This window comes from Mirounga angustirostris, unplaced genomic scaffold (genome assembly GCF_029215605.1).
Source record: "Mirounga angustirostris isolate CCGP_5_RB_7025 unplaced genomic scaffold, mMirAng1.0.hap1 SCAF_9, whole genome shotgun sequence".
Taxonomy (NCBI): domain Eukaryota; kingdom Metazoa; phylum Chordata; class Mammalia; order Carnivora; family Phocidae; genus Mirounga; species Mirounga angustirostris.
In genome coordinates, this window is record NW_026991717.1 from 119,303,102 (window position 1) to 119,325,662 (window position 22,561).

General features: G+C 50.9%; 1 protein-coding gene across 1 annotated transcript in view; it reads left to right on the top strand.

The window, feature by feature from the left end:
• LRRC74A (leucine rich repeat containing 74A) overlaps positions 1-15,845 on the top strand; it is a 44,309-nt gene extending 28,464 nt beyond the window's left edge. The window contains exons 9-15 of the mRNA XM_064571756.1: positions 4,084-4,169; positions 4,616-4,810; positions 8,031-8,126; positions 11,197-11,343; positions 14,869-14,976; positions 15,159-15,241; positions 15,758-15,845. Of these exons, the coding sequence (XP_064427826.1) occupies positions 4,084-4,169; positions 4,616-4,810; positions 8,031-8,126; positions 11,197-11,343; positions 14,869-14,976; positions 15,159-15,241; positions 15,758-15,845 (803 nt within the window). The remainder of the gene's footprint in view (positions 1-4,083; positions 4,170-4,615; positions 4,811-8,030; positions 8,127-11,196; positions 11,344-14,868; positions 14,977-15,158; positions 15,242-15,757) is intronic.
• Positions 15,846-22,561: the final 6,716 nt, after the last annotated feature.

Below are 22,561 nucleotides of genomic sequence, written 5' to 3' on the forward strand. Positions count from 1 at the left end.
TCGGGGAGTGACACGGTTTGATTTGCAGTTTTAGATACCGTTTTGTGAAGTTTTATGTAGTTTCATGAAGAACACAGCTGAGCACAACCAGACTCTTAAATACACAGAACAACCTGGTGGCTGCTGGGGCAGGGGCGGGGGGCATGGGTGAAATAGGTGGAGGGAATTGAGAGGTACAAACGTCCAGTTATAAAACAAGTAAATCATGGAGATGAGAAGTATAGCATAGAGAATACTGTCAATAATATTGTAATAGTGTTGTTTGGTGACAGATAGTGACTACAGTTGCCGTAGTGAGTGCTAAGTAATGTATGGAATGGTTGGATTGATATGTCATACACCTGAAACTAACATAACATTGTATATTAATTACACTTTAATTTAAAAAAAAAAGAATGGAAGAAGGAAGGACAGTTAGGAGGCTAATGCAGCAGTCCAGGCAAGACAGGACCATAGCTGGAGCTGAGGGAGGAGGTGGTGATAGAGAGGAGTGGATGGATCCAGAACGGACTTTGGAAATAAAGCCAAAAGGACTTGCTGATGTGGAGAATGAAGGAAAGGAAGAGAGGAAGATACACACCTGGTTATTTTGTTTCAGGAACTGGTTGGATGGTGGTGCCATTTACTTAGATGGGAAAAAACTCGGGGAGTAACAGGTACAGAGGGACAGGGGTCAGGAGCCAAGACTTCCATTTTGGTCATGTGATGTTTGCCTTGTCCGTTTGACATCTATGGGGAGACGTCTGGTTTGCTATATGGATTTAGAGCTTGGTGAACAGGTCAGGACTGGAGATAGGCATCTGGGAGTTAGAGGCATTGCGACGTATTTAAAACCATGGGGCAAGAGGAGACCATCTAGGCAAGGAGTGTGGATGGAGTTAAGAAGGTGGCCATTGGACCACTCTGACACCTTTAGGTGTCCCAGAGGGGGAGGAGGAGCCTGAGCAGGAGTAGGTGGGGGAAGGTGAGGTATCAAGGAGCCAAGTAAGGGATGCTTTCAAGAAGGAGTCAGGTCTTGGCTGGGTCAAGTGCTGCTTAGAGGTCAAATAAGATGAGATCAGAAAAGTGACCACAGGACTCAGCAACATGAAGCTAATTGGTGACCTTGACAAGAGCTGTGTTAGTGAAGGAGGTGAGTGTGGAGACCTGACTGGAGGGAGCAGAATTGAAAATGGGATGCAAAGAAGTGAATGGCAATGTGGGCACCTCCAGGAGCCCCTCGGAGAGGAGGCTGGGGCAGAAAGATGGGTGACATGGAGGCAGGAAGTTTCGTAAAGACGGAAAATGCTGATAGGAAGAACAGAAGAAGAAACGGGTCGTGAGGAAGGAAGAGGAGATAATTGTGGGACAAAGTTCTTGAAAAGGTGGACAAAACAGAGGAGCATGGGGAAGGGAGGGAAAAATAAAACAAGACGAAATCAGAGAGGGAGAGAAACCATAAGACACTCTTAATCATAGGAAGCAAACAGGGTTGCTGGAGGGGAGGTGGAGGGGGATGGGATAACAGGGTGATGGTCAGTAAGGAGGGCACTTGATGCAGTGAGCACGGGGTGTTATATACAACTGATGACTCACTGGCCTCTACCTCTGAAACTAATAATACACTATATGTTAACTAATTGAATTTAAATTAAAAAAAAAAACAAAGGCTGGCAGCCATGGAGTGCGGAGCGAAGGGGCAGGGGTGGCCTCTGGGAGCAGTGCTGAGAGAGGGAGGGGCTGGAGGTGTGTGCCAGAGGCGCAGGTAGGCTGGCGGGGGGTGGGGGGTGGGCCGGTGGGGGGGTGGGGGGCAGAGCTCTCCCATCTCACTGCTGAGCAACATCTTCCCTGAGAGAGAGGGTCCAGGCTGACAGGTCAGAGGGGAGGAGCAAAGTGTACAAGCCTTGTGGGGCAATTTGAGTCCATCTGAAAACTGATTTTCAAATACTTTAAAACTAAATTTTAGGGGCACCTGGCTGGCTCACTTGGTGGAGCCTGCGACTCTTGATCTTGGGGTTGTGGGTTCGAGCCCCATGTTGGGTATAGAGATTACTTAAAAATAAAATCTTTTTTAAAACCCTAAATTTTGGGTGCTAGGGTGGCTCAGTCAGTTAAGCGTCTGCCTTCAGCTCAGGTCATGATCCCAGGGTCCTGGGACTGAGTCCTGCATCGGGCTCCCTGCTCAGCGAGGAGTCTGCTTCTCCCTCTCCCTCTACCCCTCCCCCCTGCTTGTGCTCTCTCTCTCTCTCTCAAATAAATAAATAAAATCTTTTTAAATAAATAAATAACCCTAAATTTTAAAACAACTTTAAAGTGAGACAGACTACCTCCTGTTTTAATGTGGTTATCATCATATTGTATGTGAGCTTTAAAAATATTTATTATTATTAAAGCTGCCAGTTATTAAATGGTTGCCACGTGATAGGCATCATGCTAGACATTGCACATCAGTTCCCTCCCAAAACCTTGTATGGGTTAATATCTCCATTTTTTTGTTTGTTTGTTTGTTTTTTGTTTTTTGGGGTTTTTTTTTTGTTTTTTTAAAGATTTTATTCATTTATTCGACAGAGAGAGACAGCGAGAGAGGGGACACAAGCGGGGAGTGGGAGAAGGAGAAGCAGGCTTCCTGCTGAGCTGGGAGCCCGATGTGGGATTCGATCCCAGGACCCCGGGACCATGACCTGAGCTGAAGGCAGACGCTTAACAACTGAGCCACCCAGGCACCCTAATATCTCCATTTTTACAGATAAGAAAACAGAAGTAAGGAAAGAATAAGTAGCTTGCTCAAGGTCACACAGCTAGTCAGGGGCGAGAACAGAACTTACATTTAAATTTTGCAGCCCTTGAAGAGATGCAGGTGTGCGTGGCATATTAAGTAAGGGAATTGGCAGAGAAGAGGGAGTAGGGGTAAGAAGAGAATGAAGGCGGGGGAAAGTTTGTTCTCAAAACAATATAAGGTGTTGTGCACTTTAGTTAAAGTACATCCTGGTAGTTGACTCAAGAGACACACAATCAGTACACAGCGCACTGAAAAGAAAATCGAGTAAAACATTTTCCTGGGTCTGAGGGCTGAAGGCACTGCCTCCCACCCAGTAAAGTTTCAAGAGTTCTTCAGCCTCTTCCCAACAGTGTCCTCAGCATATCTGCCCTCCCTCCGTAAAAATAAACATGATAATGTCTTTCAACAGGATGTTTTCCCCAACCCTATGTAGCACGTAAGCAAAAATATTTTTTAATATTTATTTATTTATATATTTTAGAGTGAGAAAGAGCGGGGGGAAGGGCAGAGGGAGAGGGCGAGAGTCCTAAGCAGACTCTCTGCTGAGCGCAGAGCCCAAACCAGGGCTCGAACTCACACCCTGAGATCACGACCTGAGCTGAAACCAAGAGTCAGGCACTTAAGGGACTACGCCACCCAGGGGCCCCCAAAATATTTTTAAGTTAAAAAAAATACAACTTCTATGCAAACCAGCTTCTAGATAAGCCTGATGCCTCACCACTTAGAACTGATGATGTCCCTAAAGCTTTCAGAGCCACCTCTGCTCCCATAGTTCTCCAAGAAAAACACATCACATGATGTAATACCCCTTCACAGCCTCTCCATGTAAATACAACCCCTGTGTTCCCCGCTATCTCTATTAGTTTATTGGTTGCATCATATTCTGCCAGATGGATGTTTATTATATACTTTACCCTTCCCCTGTGAGTCACGAATGTTACTTTTATAAGTAAGGCCATGATAAACACCTCAAGCATGGAACTCTTCTCATGTCCTGCACTGTCTCCTTAGGAAGCGTCTAGAGGTGATGTTGCTTGTGTGATAGCAAAATATCTGTGGCCAGATCACATTTGCCAAATAGACTGTAGCAATTTGCTTGTCCCCTGCAATACAGGAGTAGGATTGTTTTACTACATTGTTGCCAGCACAGGGAATCCTCTTAAAATTTTGTGTTTAAATGAATAACTGAAAAATTATTGTCCCAGTGTCTTACTTCGCATGAACATTGAGTAGTCCTTATTCCCCAGTGCCATGGACATCTGTCAACTCTGAGAATGGGTTCTCTGGGATTTGGGAACACTAAGATGACTCCCTCCCTCCTCCAGCCCTCAATATAGGGCTCCAGTCACTGGATCTGAGCTGGAATCACTTCTGCATACGGGGAGCTGTGGCCTTGTGCAATGGTCTCTGGGTAAGGCAGTCTCTGGCAGTGGTGTGTGGAGTCCAGTGAGGACGTCCAGGGCCTCCCATCCTGCCATCTTGAACCTCTTCCTCATGACCCCATGGATGAGCGCACATGGAGCTCTCATCAAATGCTTTCCAGTTGTTAGCATCCCTCCCATAATTTCTGCATGTGCTTTATTCTTTAGTATAAATCCTACTTCAGCAAATTCACCTTGCTGGGGCCTCGGTGGCATCTTTGGGGATACTTCAAGAGGGCAATTTCCTTAGGGGGTCGGGAATGACCAGGTTCTGACTCCCTCCACTGGGAGGGATCTGGAAAGGTCTGGTGGAGCTCTCCCTCCGGGACACCACTGAGCACCCAGCTGGATGGCAGCAGGGGAGAGAAACCAGGGCCTGGTGGCTGGAAGAGTCACGCAGCCTTGATGCTAGTGCTGTTCTCTCCCCTCCCTGGAGGCTAATATGACCCTGCAGAAACTGGATCTCTCTATGAACGGCTTTGGGAACGAGGGGGCTACGGCCCTAGGGGAGGTCCTCAGACTCAACAACTCCCTGGTCTACCTAGACGTCAGCAGCAATGGCATCAGCAACGACGGAGTCTCCAGAATCAGCAAAGGGCTGGAGGTCAATGAGAGCCTCAAAGTTCTGAAGGTAAAGTCTTTACTTAAGCTGGGAATGGGCCGTTTTATGTGTGTGTCCGTGTGCATGTGTGCACTCATGTGTGTGTGCATGAATCCGTGTGCCTGCATCCGTGTATGTATCTCTGTGTGTGTCCATGTGTGTTCATCTGTGTGTGTGCATCCACGTGTGTGTCTATGCATCCTTGTGTTTGTGTCCATGTGCGTGCATCTGTGGGTGTGTCCCTGTGTCTGTGTGTGTCCGTGCATCCGTGTGTGTGTGTGTATTTGTGTGTGTTGGGGTGGGGGCAGCAGGGTGATGGGGCTGCATATTGCTGGAGAGAATTGTTGGGAAAATTCACCTTGTGTGTCACATGTGCATAGGTTCTTGACTATCTCTCTGCTCTAACCTTAGTGTCACCCTCTACGGTCACTGGGTGCCTGGTGTCATCTTCTAACCGGTCTTCCTTCCTCCCGCCTGGGTCTCCTCCAGACTCTGCTCCGCACTGAAGCCAGAGTGTGTGTTTTGAGCATAAGTCTGACTTTCACCCCCACCCCCATCTAGTCTCCTCCGGCTTAGACCCCCACATGGCTTCCTGTGGTTCAAACCCAGTTCTCTCATCCCGGTGTGCTTCTCCAGCCTCAGTTTACCTCACACTCTCCCTCGCTGTCCAGCCATGGTCTCGGGGGCTTCTTTCATCTCCCCCATCCCAGGCCCCGACTCTCCCTGTGGCTTCGGACTCAGCCTCCCCTGTAGTGCTCTCCCCCACTCCTCCCTACACCTACCTGAGTCCCTGCCCCAGCTCAGCACGGCACTCCAGCAGCTGTCCTCACGGACTCTCAGATCTCAGCTCACCCCTTCACGCAGAACTTGCCAGGTTCCTTCTTAGACTCTGACTTCAGTGACTCGCTGACTGTCTGGTCACCCCCACTGGTGTGAGCTGCATGAGAGTAAAGACTGTGTTTGCTTCTGCCCATTATTATACCCCTTGTACCTATTGGCATATAGTAGATGCCCAATGAATGTCCATTAATGAATGAATGAATGAATACATCTTTCATTTTAAATTGGTTGATAGGGGCACCTGGGTGGCTCAGTGGATTAAGCGTCTGCCTTTGGCTCAGGTCATGATCTCAGGGTCCTGGGATCGAGCCCCGCATCGGGCCCCCTGCCCTGCAGGGAGCCTGTTTCTCCCTCTCCCTGCCGCTTCCCCTGCTTGTGTGCTCTCTCTCTCTGTCAAATAAATACATAAAATCTTCAAAAATAAATAAATAGATTGGCTTATAGATGTCTCACATAGAAGCTCTTGGGCAGTTGGAAAACAGATGAAAGAGGAGACCTCCCATTACCAGTTTCCCTTCCTGGGGCTCCCACAGTGAGACAGGTGCATATCAGGTGGCTTGCTTCTTGCTCACGGCACAGCCCTCCAGCTCGGGCTTCACTCGCTCCACCTGTCAGATGAGAAAGCCGAGCCTACATGACCAGCTCAGGCCCTGCAGCTCCAGAGAGGCAAAGAAGTCAGCCCTCCCTGGCTTCCTACTGCAACTCCAAATTCCTCAAGATGTGGGGGTGATTCAGGGGGAGGCCACAGATGTGGGGGTGCTGGTGGAGAAGGATGGGAGTTAGAAATCAGTGACAACGAGCTGCCGTCTGAGAGGACAAGCACCTTAGAGCTGCAGAGAAGAAGCCAGCTTCCCAGCAGTGGAGGGAGCAGGGCGACCTGCTGGCTAGTGACCGCAAGAGCTGGGAGCGAGGTCTGGCCAGAGTGGGACGAAGAATAACTCAGAGAGACTGACTGATGCAGCCTGCCTGTGACTCAGCCTCCGTGGAACCATGAAGCCAAGGAAAGTTCCGAGCACCTGAATCGTAAAAGATTGAAACACTGCCTTAACAACATGGCAGTGGGGGTTTTCTCTAACTGATGGGGGTACTGGTGATTTTCACACTTTTTCTACCTCTTTTTGAATTTCTTGTATAATGACCATGTGCCATTGCTTAAATGTTTAATTAAACCCATTGTCATGTGTTTAAATATATTTTAAATTTTTTTAATGTTTTAAAATGAAAGAAAAAAGTTTTAAACGCAACTTAAAACATACCTCTCAGTTTGGTTGTAGGTGGAAGCTGCATCGGTTTTGCCAGTGGAATGATCTCTTGTTTTCCACGTGGAGCACAGCCCTCCTTCCCCTACTCTTGGAAAAAATAAGGATCCCCCCAGGGAAGTGTGTCCATCAAAGGCTTCTTAGAAGCTAAGCCCTATGAAGTCTGTGTTTTCTCTCTTGAGTCTGTCAGAGCCCAGGAAACACCTGACACACAGTAGGTGCTCAATGAAAGTTCTGGCTGCCTCATCAAGACACCACCTGGCGGAAAGCCTTCGCTAATAATAACTAGCATTCATTTGCTGCTTACTATGTACCAAGCACTCCTTTGAATGTTTTGCTTGAATTAATTTATTGGATCCTCAGAGTGGCCCTAAGCGATAGGTCCCCAGTGGTCAGGGAATTGACCCAAGGCCAGAAAACTAGTAAGCAGAGCCACTGGGCTCCATGTTCTTTGCTGTTAACCTCTACCCCAAGCTTCAGTGGCTCTCAGCTACATTAGGATACTACCCTGGGTACGCAGCTAGGCCTGCATGGTCCCTGTGATCTGGCCCATCCTAGCTCTATGGCCTTGTTCTTTCTGCTCCTGTTCACGAAATGTTTGCTATTGCCCAAACACCTCTGCACCTTTGCACTTGCCTGCCCTTGTCTACTTTGGTGCATCTCACTCTCTCCTCTGGTCCTGCCCCCTGCTTCTTCCAGACCAGAAGAATCCCCATTAGTTCTGCAAGGCTTAGCTCAAGTGTCCCCTCCACCGTGCTGGATGTCCTTTTCCTGGCTCCTGCAGTACCAGCATGTGCCTCTGTCACTGCCCTCACCGAACTTCTGATGCCGTTTACTCCTTTGCCTGTGGCCCCCTCTAGAGTGTAAGCTACGTGAGGGCAGAGACCTTGTCCTGTCTGCCTGCGCAACCCTTAGCACGTTTCCCAATAACCGGCACATGGTAGGTTTGCTGAACGGATGGATGGATGGATGGATGAGCAGTGATGGACAAGCAGATGGATGACTGGACAAACAGGGAGACAGGTGCTTACAGAGAAATCTGGGTGGAAGATAGAGATGATGATTTGATGGGAAGAAATGGAAGCCATGCTCTGAGCCAGGCTCTCCTGTCCCCATCTCATCCTCCTCCGGTCTTGCCCCTCCTCCCACAGCTTTTCCTGAACCCTATGAGTATGGATGGGGCTGTTTTACTTATCCTGTCCATCAAGAGGAACCCCAAATCCAAGATGGAAGAGATCGACATTTCCGTGAGTGATCAGACGGTGGTTGCTCGCACCAGGGCCCACACCAGTTACCACGGCCACGCACGCCATGTGGGCAGTTACCACAGCCACGCTGGGTGGGCAGGCACCAACAGCTCTGTCCCTTACACCAATGCTCCACCATAGGGTCACTCCTTTTGGAGTACAACTTGGCCCTCTCTTGGGGTCCGTTTCGCAGGAGTAGCCCTTCCGTCGATAACTTTATGGTGTGAAATCCCAGACCAGAGCCCAAGTGGGTCTGGGAGCAGAAACAGCAGAGACAGAGGTGGGACCCCCCGAGCAGCATTTGTTCACTGCCAGCCCTGCTCATGGACAGCCCTGGGTCCCAGAACGGTTCCAGAATCACAGAACTTTTAGAATCTGCATATTAACACATGTACAAATTTTGTATTCCATGACATGGCCTCCTGAGAGTAGAATGTAAGGGTAAACGCCCTAATGGAGGAGGAAGGCCCAAGGAGGGGACTTCACTGGACCAGGTGTTCTTGCCTGGATCATCAGACAGGTGGTAGCTGGCCCACCACTTTATACTGGTTTTTCCCCCAAAGTGATCTCTGCTCCACTCATCTGGCCCCACTCTGGGAGGTAGGTAGAATGGACTCATGCCCCAGAGCTATCGTGAACAAAGTACCACACTCCGGGGTGGGGGTGGGGGGCTCAAACAATAGAAGTATATTATCTCACAGTTCTGTGAACTAAAGCCCAAGATCAAGGTGTTGGCAGGATTGTTTCCTTTGGAGGACTGCAAGGAAGAATGGGTTCGATGCTTCTCCCAGCTTCTGGTCATTTGTTGGCAATCTTGGATGTTCCTTGGCTTGTAGGAGCATCACCCTGAGTTCTGCCTTCAGCTTCAGATGGCGTTCTCCTTGTGTGCATATCTGTCTTCTGTATCCAAATGCCCCTTTTTAGAAGGACACCAGTCATAGCGGATTAGGGCCCACCCCACTGACCTCATCTTAACTCAATCATCTAAAAAGACCGTATTTCGGGGCACCCGGGTGGCTCAGTCATTAAGCGGCTGCCTTCGGCTCAGGTCGTGGTCCCAGGGTCCTGGGATCGAGCCCTGCATCAGGCTCCAGTCTCCCTGCTCGGCGGAGAGCCTGCTTCTCCCTCTCCCTCTCTCTGCTGCTCTGCCTACTTGTGCTCTCTGTCTCTGTGTTAAACAAATAAATAAAAATCTTTAAAAATTAAAAATAAATAAATAAATAAATAAAAAGACCGTATTTCCAAATAAGGTCACCTTCACAGGTACGGGGGATTAGGACTTCAATATCTTTTTGGTGGGAACACAGTTCAACCCATAACAAGAACTTTTCCTCATTTTCCCCTTTTATATATAAGGAAACTGAACCAGAGAGGTTAGATAACTTGCCCAGGACCACATAGGCAAGCGAGAAACACGACAAAGGGTAAACCCAGGGTTTCTGCCTCTTACTCTAGAGTTCTATAAAGGGACAGTGTTAAAGTCATGTTACATTATTTTAATGCCACACAAATATGATATTTTGCTAAGCTCTTAAAGCCTTGCAATAATATCAGTGATGGTATTTTGTTGTTTTTTTTTTAAAGATTATTTATTTATTTATTTGAGAGAGAGAATGAGATAGAGAGAGAGAGCACGAGCAGGGGGAGGGTCAGAGGGAGAAGCAGACTCCCCACTGAGCAGGGAGCCCGATGTGGGACTTGATCCCGGGACTCCAAGATCATGACCTGAGCCGAAGTCAGTTGCTTAACCAACTGAGCCACCCAGGCGCCCTCAGTGATGGTATTTTGAATATTTAAGCTCAAACTCCTTGGAACTAAATAATAAGTAAAATTTGGACTTAGGTTTGCCACAGATTATAAAACATTAGAAAAACATACTTGCTTTTCTTTTCATTTTGTTCTCTTCCCCTTGCTCCTTCCTTCCCCTTGCTCCCTGCCAGGCTCCCTGTTCTCTTCCCCTTGCTCCTTCCCCAGGCTCCTCTTTTTGCTCATGGTCTTTCTCCTCAGGGGCCTTCTGTCCGCCCTCATCCTACAGCTCTGGCCTTGCACCCCTCATGCTGCCTTAACCCACACCCCACCCCGCCTCTGGAGCTCAGTTACACGTTCAGATTTTGTTGGCATTTGCTCTCCCCCCACCCAGGGCAGGTTGGAAGGCATGCCCTCAGGCACTGTCTTGGTGTCTGAGGGAACATTAGAAGTGGTGCTGTTCGGCTAACCCCGGGTGGTGCACGACCCCATGAGCTGGGATCACACTGCCACCTTACAAGCCTACCAGCACAGACAGGTCTGAATTAGACTTTTCCTTCCCTTTCGTCATCTCTCCTGGTTTAACTCTAAACAGTGTTGGAATCCCTTCATTGTAGATGAACTTTCTCTAGAACTTTCTCTAGAATATCTACAAATCGGGATGAGGTAAGCCTGCAGCCCTTAAGCATGGGTTTAATTATTTGAAGTGGCAAATAATTCTTCACAACCACATCTGAGGAATGAAGCAGGCTGACCAAACCAGGGAAGGCCAGCTTTGGTCAAACACTGCTTCAGAGAACATGTCTTCTCCTGTGGCCTATAACCCAGCTCTGAGGGCACCTCCAAAAGGCGCATTTCCAGTGGGTTTTGAACCAGGAAAGGGTGGTTGGGATGAGGAATCCTCTGCCAGGGCACCTGCTCCAAAGACCAATATGGTGTAGAAATGGACATTTCAGGGCATTTGCCTGGAGACCAGTCTCCTAACCCCATAGCTGTGTCTCATCTGTCACACACAGAAACTGATGCTCACCATCTGAGAGCTGAACTGATAGTATGTGACAGGCTACCAGCCCTCAGCTAGAACATCTGATCGAAATCACGTGCAAACCTTACAAGTCAAATTGCAAGCTCTAAGAAAGGTCAACTACCCCAGTCTAGGAGCAGCACTGCAGAACAAGCTGGAAAAGACAAAAAAAAGCTCTGCCTTTGGCTTGGATGGGCCTGCTGGTCTGCAGGGGGAGGTGCGGGAGGGAGTAGGGGGGTGGAGATGGTACAATGGCGGCGATGCCTTCCTCATGATGGGTCCCTTCTCTTCCCACCTCAGAATGTGCTGGTGTCTGAGCAGTTCCTAAAAATATTGGATGGGGTGTGTGCCATCCACCCCCAGCTGGATGTGATATACAAGTCAGTGCAAGGCTTCTCTGCCAAGAAAGCACTCCTCCAGTGGACGAACCCCATGAAATTGATCCAGGTGAGCCCTTGCCTTCCTCTTGGAGACCCCAAAGACCAAGAGTCCCCTCTCCCCAAAAGCGTCTGCACAATCCTCTCTGACAAGGAATGTCTCTCAGACATGGAATATTCCTTGTGGATGTTGGATCCCCTCAGCAGTGCTTCCCAGATCCCAGAGGAAGGGGCGATCTGGGAAAGGGCTGAAGTGGGCGGGGCTTGGAACAGGATGGTTTCTACCAGCCAGGCTCCTCTGCTTGCTAATGTACGACCAAAGGCAAGTCACTGTGCTCTCTGGGCCCCAGTCTCTTCACTTGGAAAATGGGTAGAACAACAGGACTCACCCCGGGAGGGCTGCTGTGGAGATCCAATTCTGTTACACACAAATGCCTGGCCAATAATAAGCACCCAACAAATGCAAGCTCTTGCCAGTAGCTGGTAAGGATGCCAAGACACCCCTGTGGTGAGGACAGCTATTTGGTGGCTTCAGCTAAAGAGGGACCCTCAGGTCCTTTCTGTCTTGTGGTCACCTGCTCCCAGCTGAAGTCTCAGATCACAGGAGGTAGATGTAACCATGGAAATGAAAAATCAGACAGTTTTAGAGCTGCAAGGGTGCTCATCTGGTCTGATCACCTCACAGAGTAGTGCCCAGGACAGGCTGGTGTTCCTATTCCTGGCTCTCCCCGGTGGCAGGGTTGACCAGCCTCTGCTGGATGCACACTGGGTGCCATCTGTGGTGATACCATGCAGATGTGGGTTCTACAGGGTGTGTGCTGCTGGGGCTGCTTCCCGCTCCTTGGTTGGTCTGCTCTGTGCCTTAGCTTCCAGGACTAGATAGAAGAGCTCTGCATGAGTATTATTGTTGTGTGGAAAGTTCTAGAAGGCAAGGGGGTTATCAAGTATCTTCACGGGTCAGATGACATCAGATGGAACCAAGAAGAAACCTGTTTCGCAAGGGGAGCGGGATGCTCCAGGGAACAGGAATGGAGTTCTCAGATGCAAAGTGGGGGTCCCACCCTGTGTTTAAAACAGCATAGAAATCTCTAAGAATCTCATAAGAATCTCAGATTAGAGACCAAACCAGATGTGCAATGCAAAACACAGTCCTTCCCCTCAGGGGGGCCAACAATCTGGTTGGGAAGATGGGACAGATGCAGTAACTTCTCAAAGATATATGATAAATAATAACTGAGTGACAAACGCAGCAAATATCATCAAAGTCCAGAGTAGAGGCCACTGTGGGATTAGGCAAAGAAAAAAGGATACGTCCTGGGGAAGGGCCTTGAAGAGCAGAAAGGATTCAGGTGAGCGACAGCAACAGGGAGGGAGCTCTGGGGATAGGATTCCCACCAGCAAAGGAGCAGGGGGGGTGGTACACACAGTGTGCTTGGGGGATGGGCAGGACCACGTGGTTCCAGCAGAAGAACCACACGGTTCCAGGTTCCTGCAAAGCCTGGAAGTCAAGGCTGCACAGGGAGGCTAGGGCTGGATATGGCTCAGTGTTGGGGTTGGATTCCACAGGGAGCGGGGAGCCAGCGATAGTGGCTGAGAAGTGGGTAATGTGAATCCAGCAGGACTGAGGAATAATTTTTCAGGCAATGGAGAGGAAATGAACTGAAGGGGGTAAAGATGAGAGTGGAAACGCCAACGAGGACACTATGGTAGTATTCTAGGTATGATAACTAGTATTCTAGAATGGTGCCTTGCCTGAGAGTGGGAATGGAAGTGGAGAGACAGATGTAGGAGATACCATTATGGGGCACCTCCAAGATTTGGTGAATGGTTGGGTACATGGTACATGTGTGGGAGGGTGCGAGTGTGTGTGTGTGTGTGTGTGTGTGTGTGTGTGCTGGGAGAAGGAAGGCCTGTGATGATAGGAGAGAACCAAAGATAATCCCAAAAGTTCAAGCCCAAGGGACTAAAATAAAGGTGATGACATTGGCAGGGGTAGGGAAGTCCTCTCTAGCCCCACCCTCTCTGTCCACCCCTCCCAGCTGGTTCTCCAACATTTGAGCCCCCCTGGATTTCTCCCTGTTTCTCTACACCAGTTCTCGCTCAACCCCAGGCCTGTGCACACGCACATTCCTCTGCCTGGAACACCCTTCCTCCTGCCTTCTGTGTCTCACTCATTCCTACACTTCCTCTAGGTCTCTACTCAAGTTCATGTCCTTGGGCAACCCTTCCAGACTCCCTAGTCAGGAGTAGCTAGGCCGTCTCTGAACTCCTCCAGGGCAGGAGCAATGATGGGTCTTATCACTAGCACCTACCGAGGCAACAAGCCCTTCTTGCGCTGGTCAAAGTTCTTGTTGCTGAGCACACAATCCACTCCGGCTGGGTTAAACAAAGAGGGATATATGACCAGAGACAGACCCCAGAAACATTGAAGGGGGCTGAAGAAACAGATTCTTGGTTTAGGTTCCAGAAATGGCTCCCCAAATCCCCCATGTGGGCTGCCAAGGTGATGGCTGCTTCTGTTATGATCGGGAGGCTGCCCAGTGGGGATCACCCGCTGAATCAGGACCGGCCCCCAGCTGCATCCGGCCTGCTCCCTCCAAATCAGACCTCCCACACAAGCCGCCCCTGGGTGCTTGGTGAAACCATCCCACTCCGACGCCTAGCTGAAAGGGGGTTTGGGGAATGTCGACATTTGGCTCTGCAGCATCTGCACTGTACAGGGGCGTGCTGTGGAGGGAGGGGAGGCATGTCGGCTCACCCGTGGGGTCCGCCACAGTGCTTACAACCGCCGACAGGGTCGAGCTGCCCGAGCGTCACCTGGGACGTGATGGATTGAGGTGCCAGTGGGTGTCAGCACGGACTTGTGAGCAGCTGTTGAGGATGCAGAAGTAGGGTCCCCCTGGGGGGAGAGGCAGTGCACCCCAGAGGGCAAAGTGTGGGGAAAGAAGAGCAGGGGATGGAGGACTGGTCCCTGAGGAGTTCCTCAGTGAGCACGGTTATCTGCAGGAATATCTATCAATCTGGCTGGGCCTTGAGGGCCTTTTGAGAGTGGGAGGGGAAGAGAAACATAAAGATACTTAGAAAGGACCCCAAAAGAATGTTTTAATGATACTGAAAAGGTGTTCACAATGTATTAGTACAGTGCATTTTATAAAAGAGTATGTACGATAGAAAGATGATGGATGGATGGAAAGATAGGTAATAGATGATAGATGAAAGATAGATGAGATAGATAGATAGATAGATAGATAGATAGATAGATAGATAGATAGATGATAGATAGAAAGAACAAACAACAGAGACTCTAATCCTTCCTTCTTTGGAGGCGCATGGCGATCCTGCTCCGTGGAGTGGGGGCTCCGGACACTGAGCAAACCCAGAGCCATCACGGCATGCAGCTCCGTGCAGGGCTCTTGGGCTTAGGCGACTGCTAACCCACAGGAGACTCGCGCCCCCCAGGCTGCCTCTTACAGCTCCCCTGCACTTGCCAGGCCGCCCTTGGGTGGAAGGTGGCCGTGGGGGGTGAGGGGTGGAGGGTGGTGAATAGAGGTTATAAAGTCAAGTGCGTGCTCCTGGTGTCGCCTGCTTCTCTCAGAGCTACGCCGACCAGCACAGAATCACAGTCGTGGACTTCTTCAGGAGCTTGAACCCTAAAGGACTGATGACGATGCCTGTGGGCGACTTCCGGAAAGCTATGATACAGGTGTGCTGGCCCTGTGGCTACAGCCAGGGTGTGTGTGTGTGTGTGTGTCTGTCTGTCCGTGTGTCTGTGTGTGTCCGTGTGTCTGTCTGGGGGCGGGGGCTGCAGAGCGGTGGTCAGAGAGCTCGGCTGACCTTGCCCGGCCCCCCCCCCGACCCCCCCCCCCCCCCCCCCGACCCCTTCAGCAGGACAAGGTCCCCGTAGACCTGTACCAAGTCAGGGAGCTGGTAAAGAAACTGGATGACAAGAGAGGCGGGGTGAACTTCAGGTCAGTCCGCCCCCCACCCCCCCCACCCCCCCACCCCCCCCATCTCCCACCTCCCCCGAAGCAGCGCTCCCTGGGGGCTCCCGCGAGCTGCCCTCCGCCTCAGCTTCCCCTCAGCCATGGGCTGCTGGCTGCGGGGCCAGACTCTGGGGACACAGTGGGGTGACCCAGGGGAGCACGTGGCTAGGCCCCGGTGCGGTGAGAGGGGTCTGCAGGTCCCCCGGGAGCCCAGAGGGGAGGACGGCAGGGCCAGGAGCTGCCCTGGGAAGCCGCGGGCCACTTAGCTCCGCGGGGGGGGGGGGGCGGGGGGGGCGGGGGGGACGTGGGCTCCGCCCCTTAAAGAGACAGGCAAGCGCCGGGGTAGCCGTCCCTAGGGAGCCCTTGCCACGGCCTCTCACAGGGCCCAATAGCCACTGTCCTCGCCCGCACACGGCGACGGACACTGAGCTTTGGAGGAGGGCAGCACAGAAGCTCAGTGCGCCCACAGAACAGGGCACCTGGTCTGTGTGGTTCCTGAAGCTGCTCCACCGAGCTGCACCTCCTCGCCGAGGCCTACGGCTTGGACCCCCGTCTGGCCCTGCGGCTTTGTGTCTTGCAGTGTCCTTAGGGAGCTCTGTCCGAGGGATCCCCTCTGGCCCTGCCCCACGAGCCTTCCCCGGCTACCTCTGTCCTGTGCCCCGATCAGCGTGCTTGCGTGTGATAGAGGGGTTTAAACGTGGGCTCCGAGGCTAGACCACCCGAGTCCCAAGCCCAGCTCCACTCCCGGGCAAGTTACCCAATCTCCCTGGGCTTCAGTTTCCCCATCTGTACTATGAAGCTAATAATAGTACCCATGGCAGCCGAGTTTTTGAGGACTAAGTGGGTGAACGCCTGTAAAACATTTAGAACATTACCTGGCATGTGGTAGGCTCAAAGGACACATATGTTTTCTTATATATTATTTTACCCTCACAAACACACAGGTTCTTATTTATCATAAATAGAAGCATGTTATCACATTCCTCTGAACTTGCTTTGCCTTCCAGGATGTCTTGGCAATCTTTCCACGTCTGTACATTTAGATCCATCTCCATCTTTTTTAAATGCCATGTGCTATAGCACAGAAGTCGCATTATTGAGTCTCATTTTTATGGACGTTTAAGTTATTTCCATTGTTTTGCTACTACAAATAAGACTGTAACCAGCATCCTTTTGTATACGGTGTTTGCATGCATTAACTCTCTTAACAAGGGCTCCGTGGAGCAAATCCCGTGCAATCGCTGGGCCAAAAGGTATGCATATTCTAAATTTCAGTCTACTGCCAAACGCTTGCCAACAATGTAAACCAGCTCACTGCCCCGTCCCCCAGCCCGGCACGGAAACTTACCCGTGTTCAACCCTCTGCCACCAGGAGGGGTGGGTTGACAAATGGTCTCGCATGGATTTGAGCCTGCCTAACATTCCTGCCAGTCAGCCACGAAGCTTCACCAACACCCAGTGTTATCTCCTTACCTTTCAAACCAGTTTCTTGAAAACGGCAAAGCCATAGCAACAAGTCTGGTCTGGAAAGAAGTCCTGGCGACAGAGAAGTCCTGGCAAGTCAGATGGTGGCAGGGAGGAGGCAGCGATCTGTCTGAAATCTCCGTAGACAAACATCAAGGCCAGACTGTGAGCGAGCCAATAAAGTCTGGCTGGGTCTCGACGCCTCTGGGCTGCTGGTGGTGTGCCCTTCCCCGGGGCAGCACCTCCTGGTTTTAGTGGCCAGCAGGGGGCACATCCTCGGCAGCCTTGGTGGGAGCTGGGGGAAGACAAATTGGGAATGCAACGGGGTTGCTAGGCTGCAAGAGAAAAGCGGGGAGTGGAAGGGGGGAGATCAGTACACAAAAGCAATCATCATAGTAAATGTAAACTGTGTCCAGGAGAGAGATTTCTGAGATGCTGGAGGCAGTGGCTGAGGGAACAGATGCTCAGGAAACGAGAACAGGGACCTCTAGAAGCAAATGCTGAGGGGCCCATGGAGAGAGCCCAGGATGGGAGACAGAGACCTGGCAGGTGGTCGCAGCCCAGCACTACCAGGCCACCTGATCTTGAAGCCTTGTGCTTCCAGCTGAAAAGTAGGACAGCTGAACTAAAAGCTTCCCAATCTGTTCTGGGGAATCTACTATTCTGCATTTCTTTTTAAAATTCTTTGGAAGCTAGGGAGATAAGAGTTGCTTAGCATAAGAGCAGGGAGGGTCAAGAACAGCATGCGCTGCACAGGTGAGGGGGGTGGGCGCCTTGAAGGGTTCTGATCAACCTTGACAGTTGTCTTTGTGGGTCAACAAGGGAAGGGACTGAAGCGTGCATCTCTGTAGCACGGCAGAGTGCCTGGCACAAAGTAGATGCTCAATAAATACCTTTGGAATGAACAAATACATTCACCAGGCAATTGTTTGGGGCAAGTGGTGGAGAACTGGGAAAATTTGGGGGTAACCAAGAACCAACACTTTTGAGCACTGTGGAGTGCTGGACCGGCATCTAGGCATCCTGTTACCACCCTGGGTTTCACTTTGCTTCACCAGGGGGTGGATCTGACACCCAGGCCCCTCTGCACATGGGGCAGAATCATTATTCGAAATAATTTATGCCCCCTCCCCACAGTGCATTTCCCCCTTTCCTTTCCTTAATTGAGGTCTTAGCCTGAAGTTGAATTTCCATTGATTGGGTGGTATAGGAGCTCAGAGTCAAAATTAGGATAATAAAAGAAAATAAAGAAATGCAATAAGGGATTTGAGAGCTGAAGCTCACATCTACCATACTCACCAGAATATGTAGCTGTCTTTTGCTCTGACTCCACAAACAAATCGAATCCCCTTGAAGTCAGGCTATGTCTTTTAAGTTTATTATAATCTATAAATTTCCCCATCAAGTCTCCTGCCCATACGGAGCATCCAATAACTGCTGGTGTCTGGGTGGAACCCGGAGGATTATGAAGCCACAAAGTATCAGAATTTGAGGACTGTAGGCCATGGATCCATAAAGACAGCAAAGTTTGGGCGCCTGGGTGGCTCAGTTGGTTAAGCAACTGCCTTCGGCTCAGGTCATGATCCTGGAGTCCCGGGATCGAGTCCCGCATCGGGCTCCCTGCTCGGCGGGGAGTCTGCTTCTCCCTCTGACCCTCCCCCCTCTCATGCTCTCTCTCATTCTCTCTCTCTCAAATAAATAAATAAATCTTTAAAAAAAAAAAAGACAGCAAAGTTTTCTCAAGAGGCTTTTAAACCATCTCTTGCATAAAAATGAAAAGGCAGCAGTCTTCTGATCAAATGTAATTTTTGGGGGGGTAGGTTTGGGGAAATTATGGAGATACAGGGAAGCTAAACTCCACCCCTACCACCACCCCCGGCCATCCAGGCCATCCCTGGCACCGCCACCCCCAAGCGGGTGAAGGATTGCCAAGCCGAAAAAACCCTGCCTTGTAGCAGCCTGGGAGCCTTCCCAAAGTGGGAGTAATTCCTACAAGTGGCCACTAGGTGTCAGGGCAGCTCCAAAAGTCCGGGGGAGCACGTCTCCTCCAGACTTTACAGACTGGTTTGCAGCTTTTGCCTTGCACTTTCTGTGAGCTCCCAAACTTCTGCCCTCTCAAGAGCCCGACGTGAAATCTGAGCCCTGAAGCGTCCAGCAGCCTGACACTTGGGCAAACCTCTCCAAGGCTCAGTGTCCTCAAGGTGAACTGAGGTTTCTAACAGCTACATTTGCACCCTTTGGGGAAGAAAATCAGGGGCTGGTAAAAACCATAAACATTCAGTCCTTCCCCCAGTCAGCCCACCATGGAGCTGGGCAAGACCGCAGGAGGAGACAGCGCTTCATTTGGGGGGGGGGGGGGCGGACTGCACAAGGAACTCATCCTCTGACAATGGGCTTGGCAAGTTGGGAGGCTGGCGGGCAGGAGGACCCAGGCGGGAGCGGCAAGCCCAAGGCGGGGCTAGACGAAGCTTGCGGGGCTGGTGGGTGGAAATGGCCCAAAGACACTGACCTGGCACTGGAGGGGGTCAGGCTGCAGCCCCAGGAAACAGCACCCTGGGAGTGCCCCTCCTTCCATGCCCTAACTCGGTTATCTTTCTTTGTGCGCTTTTTGCTTCTCCCAGAAACCCTGTACAGGAGGTCTGTTCTTAACCCCATTTTACAGGTGGGGAAATGAAGGCATGGAGAAGTTAAGCATCTCACTCAAGGTGTCTTGCTAGTAAGTGGCGAGGCTGAGATTCAGACCCTAACAATACAGCTCTGGCTCCCTGGGGTCTTAACCACTATACTTCCCGCCCCTCGGTGGCTTCCAAGTGGCAGCTTCAGATCAAGACAGGGAAGTTGATGGGCACTTACTCTGTTTATACTCTTTCTGCAACAAAGTGAGGAATAACTAAATTCATAAGCAGGCATGAGCTCCAGGCCAGGCTGGACTAGCCAATGGGAGGGAGGCAAAGGCAGATGGTAATGTTGTATTGCAGCTGATTTCTCAAGGTCAGGTTGATAGGCTCTCCCTGTCCCCTGCATTGCTCAGGAATTGCACCAGGGGAGGTAGGATGGGAGAACAGAAGGAAACGTCTGGAAAGTTCTATGTGCCAGCATCACAGATTCTGGCATGTGACATTTCTGGGTTTGAAATTCTGCCTGGCTTTACCACTTGCCAGCTCTGTAACTTTGAGCAAGTCATTCAACCTCTCTGACTCTCAATTTCCTCATCTGTAAACAGAAACAATAATGGTATCCTCCGCCCCACAGGATTGCTGTGAAGATTTAATGAACTCATGCATGTGAAACACTGAGCCCAAGGCCTAGCCCACAGTAAGTGCTTCTTATAAGGATGACCTCATTACAGTGGGCGTTCCTTTCCGAGGGGGGGGGGGGCGGGATGAGAGGAGCCCTAGGTCCCACAGGCATAAGAGCGGCCCAAACCAAGCAGCCTCCTTTGAAATATCCAAGTACCGGGCCTCCGAAACACCATGAAAGCATTCTAATCTCAGGCTTTGGTTTAAGACTTACATAAAAGTCAAAAGAATTTGTCCAACACTCTGGTGGTGCTGCCCCAGCCCCAGGCGTGATGGAAATGGAAACTGTACATGAATGCATTATCACGTTTGAACTATAGAGACATAATGTGTGCGCTCATATATGTCCATGACCAATGAGACGGTTCTGTGCCCAACAAGAGGGCCTTACCTGCGTATTAACCCCCAGATCCGCCTGCTTTATTGCTTGCATCCTTAGGACTAAACTCACAGCCAGTCCCGGCTTGTACCTCTCCTGGCTGTACCTCCGAGTTCCCAGCAGATGGCGCTCCAACCTCACAAGTTCTCCCCCTCCGGAAAGCTTCAGCTCTCTAACGCGGGGTTTGGGGGGATAAAAAGAAAACAGGACCCCAGACTGGCTCCAGGAAGTCAAATTCAGATGCCCGAAAAGGGTAGCAGTGCACCTGGCTTCAGCGACACTGGTCACAGGAGAGGGGCGTGGGCCAGAACTCTCACCCTGCCTGGAGAGCAAGCTTCTCCACCCAGGGGCAGGTCCAGGTTCTGTGCAGACTGAGCTGCACGAGCTGGGGGACCTCTTTATAAAAATATACACTTACAAATACAAGATGAGGTATAGTAAGTGGATGTTTATTTAGAAGGAGGAAAAAGTCACAACAAAAGGCACACTTTCTAGAAGCTGAACGTCAGATGGACCCTGGGCCTTGGTAGAGGATCTCATTGAGTGAGGGTCCGTGCAGCTCCAGCCTCTTTAGCTTCTTTAGGGGTGCAGGGGACTCCGCCTCTGCCTGCATCTCCCCCAGCAGCGACCAGCCTGCTTCCTGAGCCCATCCTGCCATGAAAACACGCTAGCAAGACACAGCTCAGGCCAGCCGCCTGTCTAGGTCTCGGCTCCTCTCCCCCCACCACTGTCCTTGGAGTAGCCACTTGTAACCACACCATGACCATGTGCATGGCCGGCCGCTGTCCCTTCCCTCTCTGCCACACCCCAGAGGCTGCCACCTCTATCTATCTGCCTTTTGAGGAGCCAGGTGCTGCTTCTCCCTCCTTGAGTCCTGGCTTCACTGTGGGTCCTCCATCTACCTGCCCTTATTTCAAGATTCTAGAACTCACAGCCCCCAAAATGCCTTTCCTAAGGGTACTGTGATACAGGAAATAACCTTTTCTTAAGATTAATGGTGAATGCAAGTCTGAGGGATGGGGGTGGGTAGGGAGAGCGATTACGTACTTCAGTTTATACTAAAGTGTGAGTGACTTCACTTAAACTCAATAAACATTTATTAAGAGCTCCCCCTGTGTCCAGTGCTATTGTGGGTATGTTTGGGTTACACCAGTGAGTAAAACAAAACCCATCTCTTACATGGAGTTTACACGCAATATAGACAATCAATAAGTGAATCCTACAGTGTGTGAGAAGATATTAAGTGCTATGGGGGGGAAATGAGCTGGGGAAGGAGGTTCGGGAGGGTCATTGCTGCGGGGGGTGGACTGGGGGCGGTTACAATTTCAGGCAGGTAACAGGTGGCATTTGAGCAACGACTTGAAGAACATCGGGGGCGGGGAAGAGCTTTCCAGGCTGAGCAAAGACCCAAGACAGGACCGTGCCCGTAGGACCCATGACTGGGCTTGTGCAAAGGCAGCAGAGCGAGGGGAGGAGCCTGCTGGGGGGCGGGGCGATGGGATGAGGTCAGAGGGAAGGGCCAGCCCACGTGGCATCCTGAAGGCCACTAGGCAGCACGCGGGGTCTGGGTGACAGGGGCCCTTGCAGGGTTTGGGGCAGCAGAGGGCACACTCAGACACCTTTTGAAAGGATGTTTGGGCCAAGCTGGGTTAAGCTTGACTTTAGGGACACAAAAGCGGAATCAGAAGAGTCACCAGTGGGGCCATTAAGATAATAGCGGCAAAAGCTGAAGGGGGATGCTGTGGGGGAGATGCGGATGCCAGACCCTGGATGTGCTTCCAGGTGGTGCCAACAAGGTTCCCCAACAGGTAAGATATGGACTGTGCGAGAAAGCGATGACCTAAGGTTTGGGGCCCAAACACCTGGAAGAAGAAAGTCCTCATCGCTGACACGGGAAAGCCTCTGATGGAGCAGATTTGGGTGTTGGGGATGGGGAGAAAGAAAATCAAGAATTTATTCAGGGGTGTTTATGAGATATTGCAGGGAGGAGTCACGCAGGGCTTCGGAATCCAAGAATGGGCTTTGGGGGAAGGATCAGGACTGAGGAGTATGCTTGGGAGTCCTGGGTGTCAGAGAGATGGCTTGAGAGCAGCGGAGGGCCCTGGGGGGCTTAGCATGGACAGAGAAGAGAGGGAGAGCAGAACCGGCACAAGGCATTGCGGG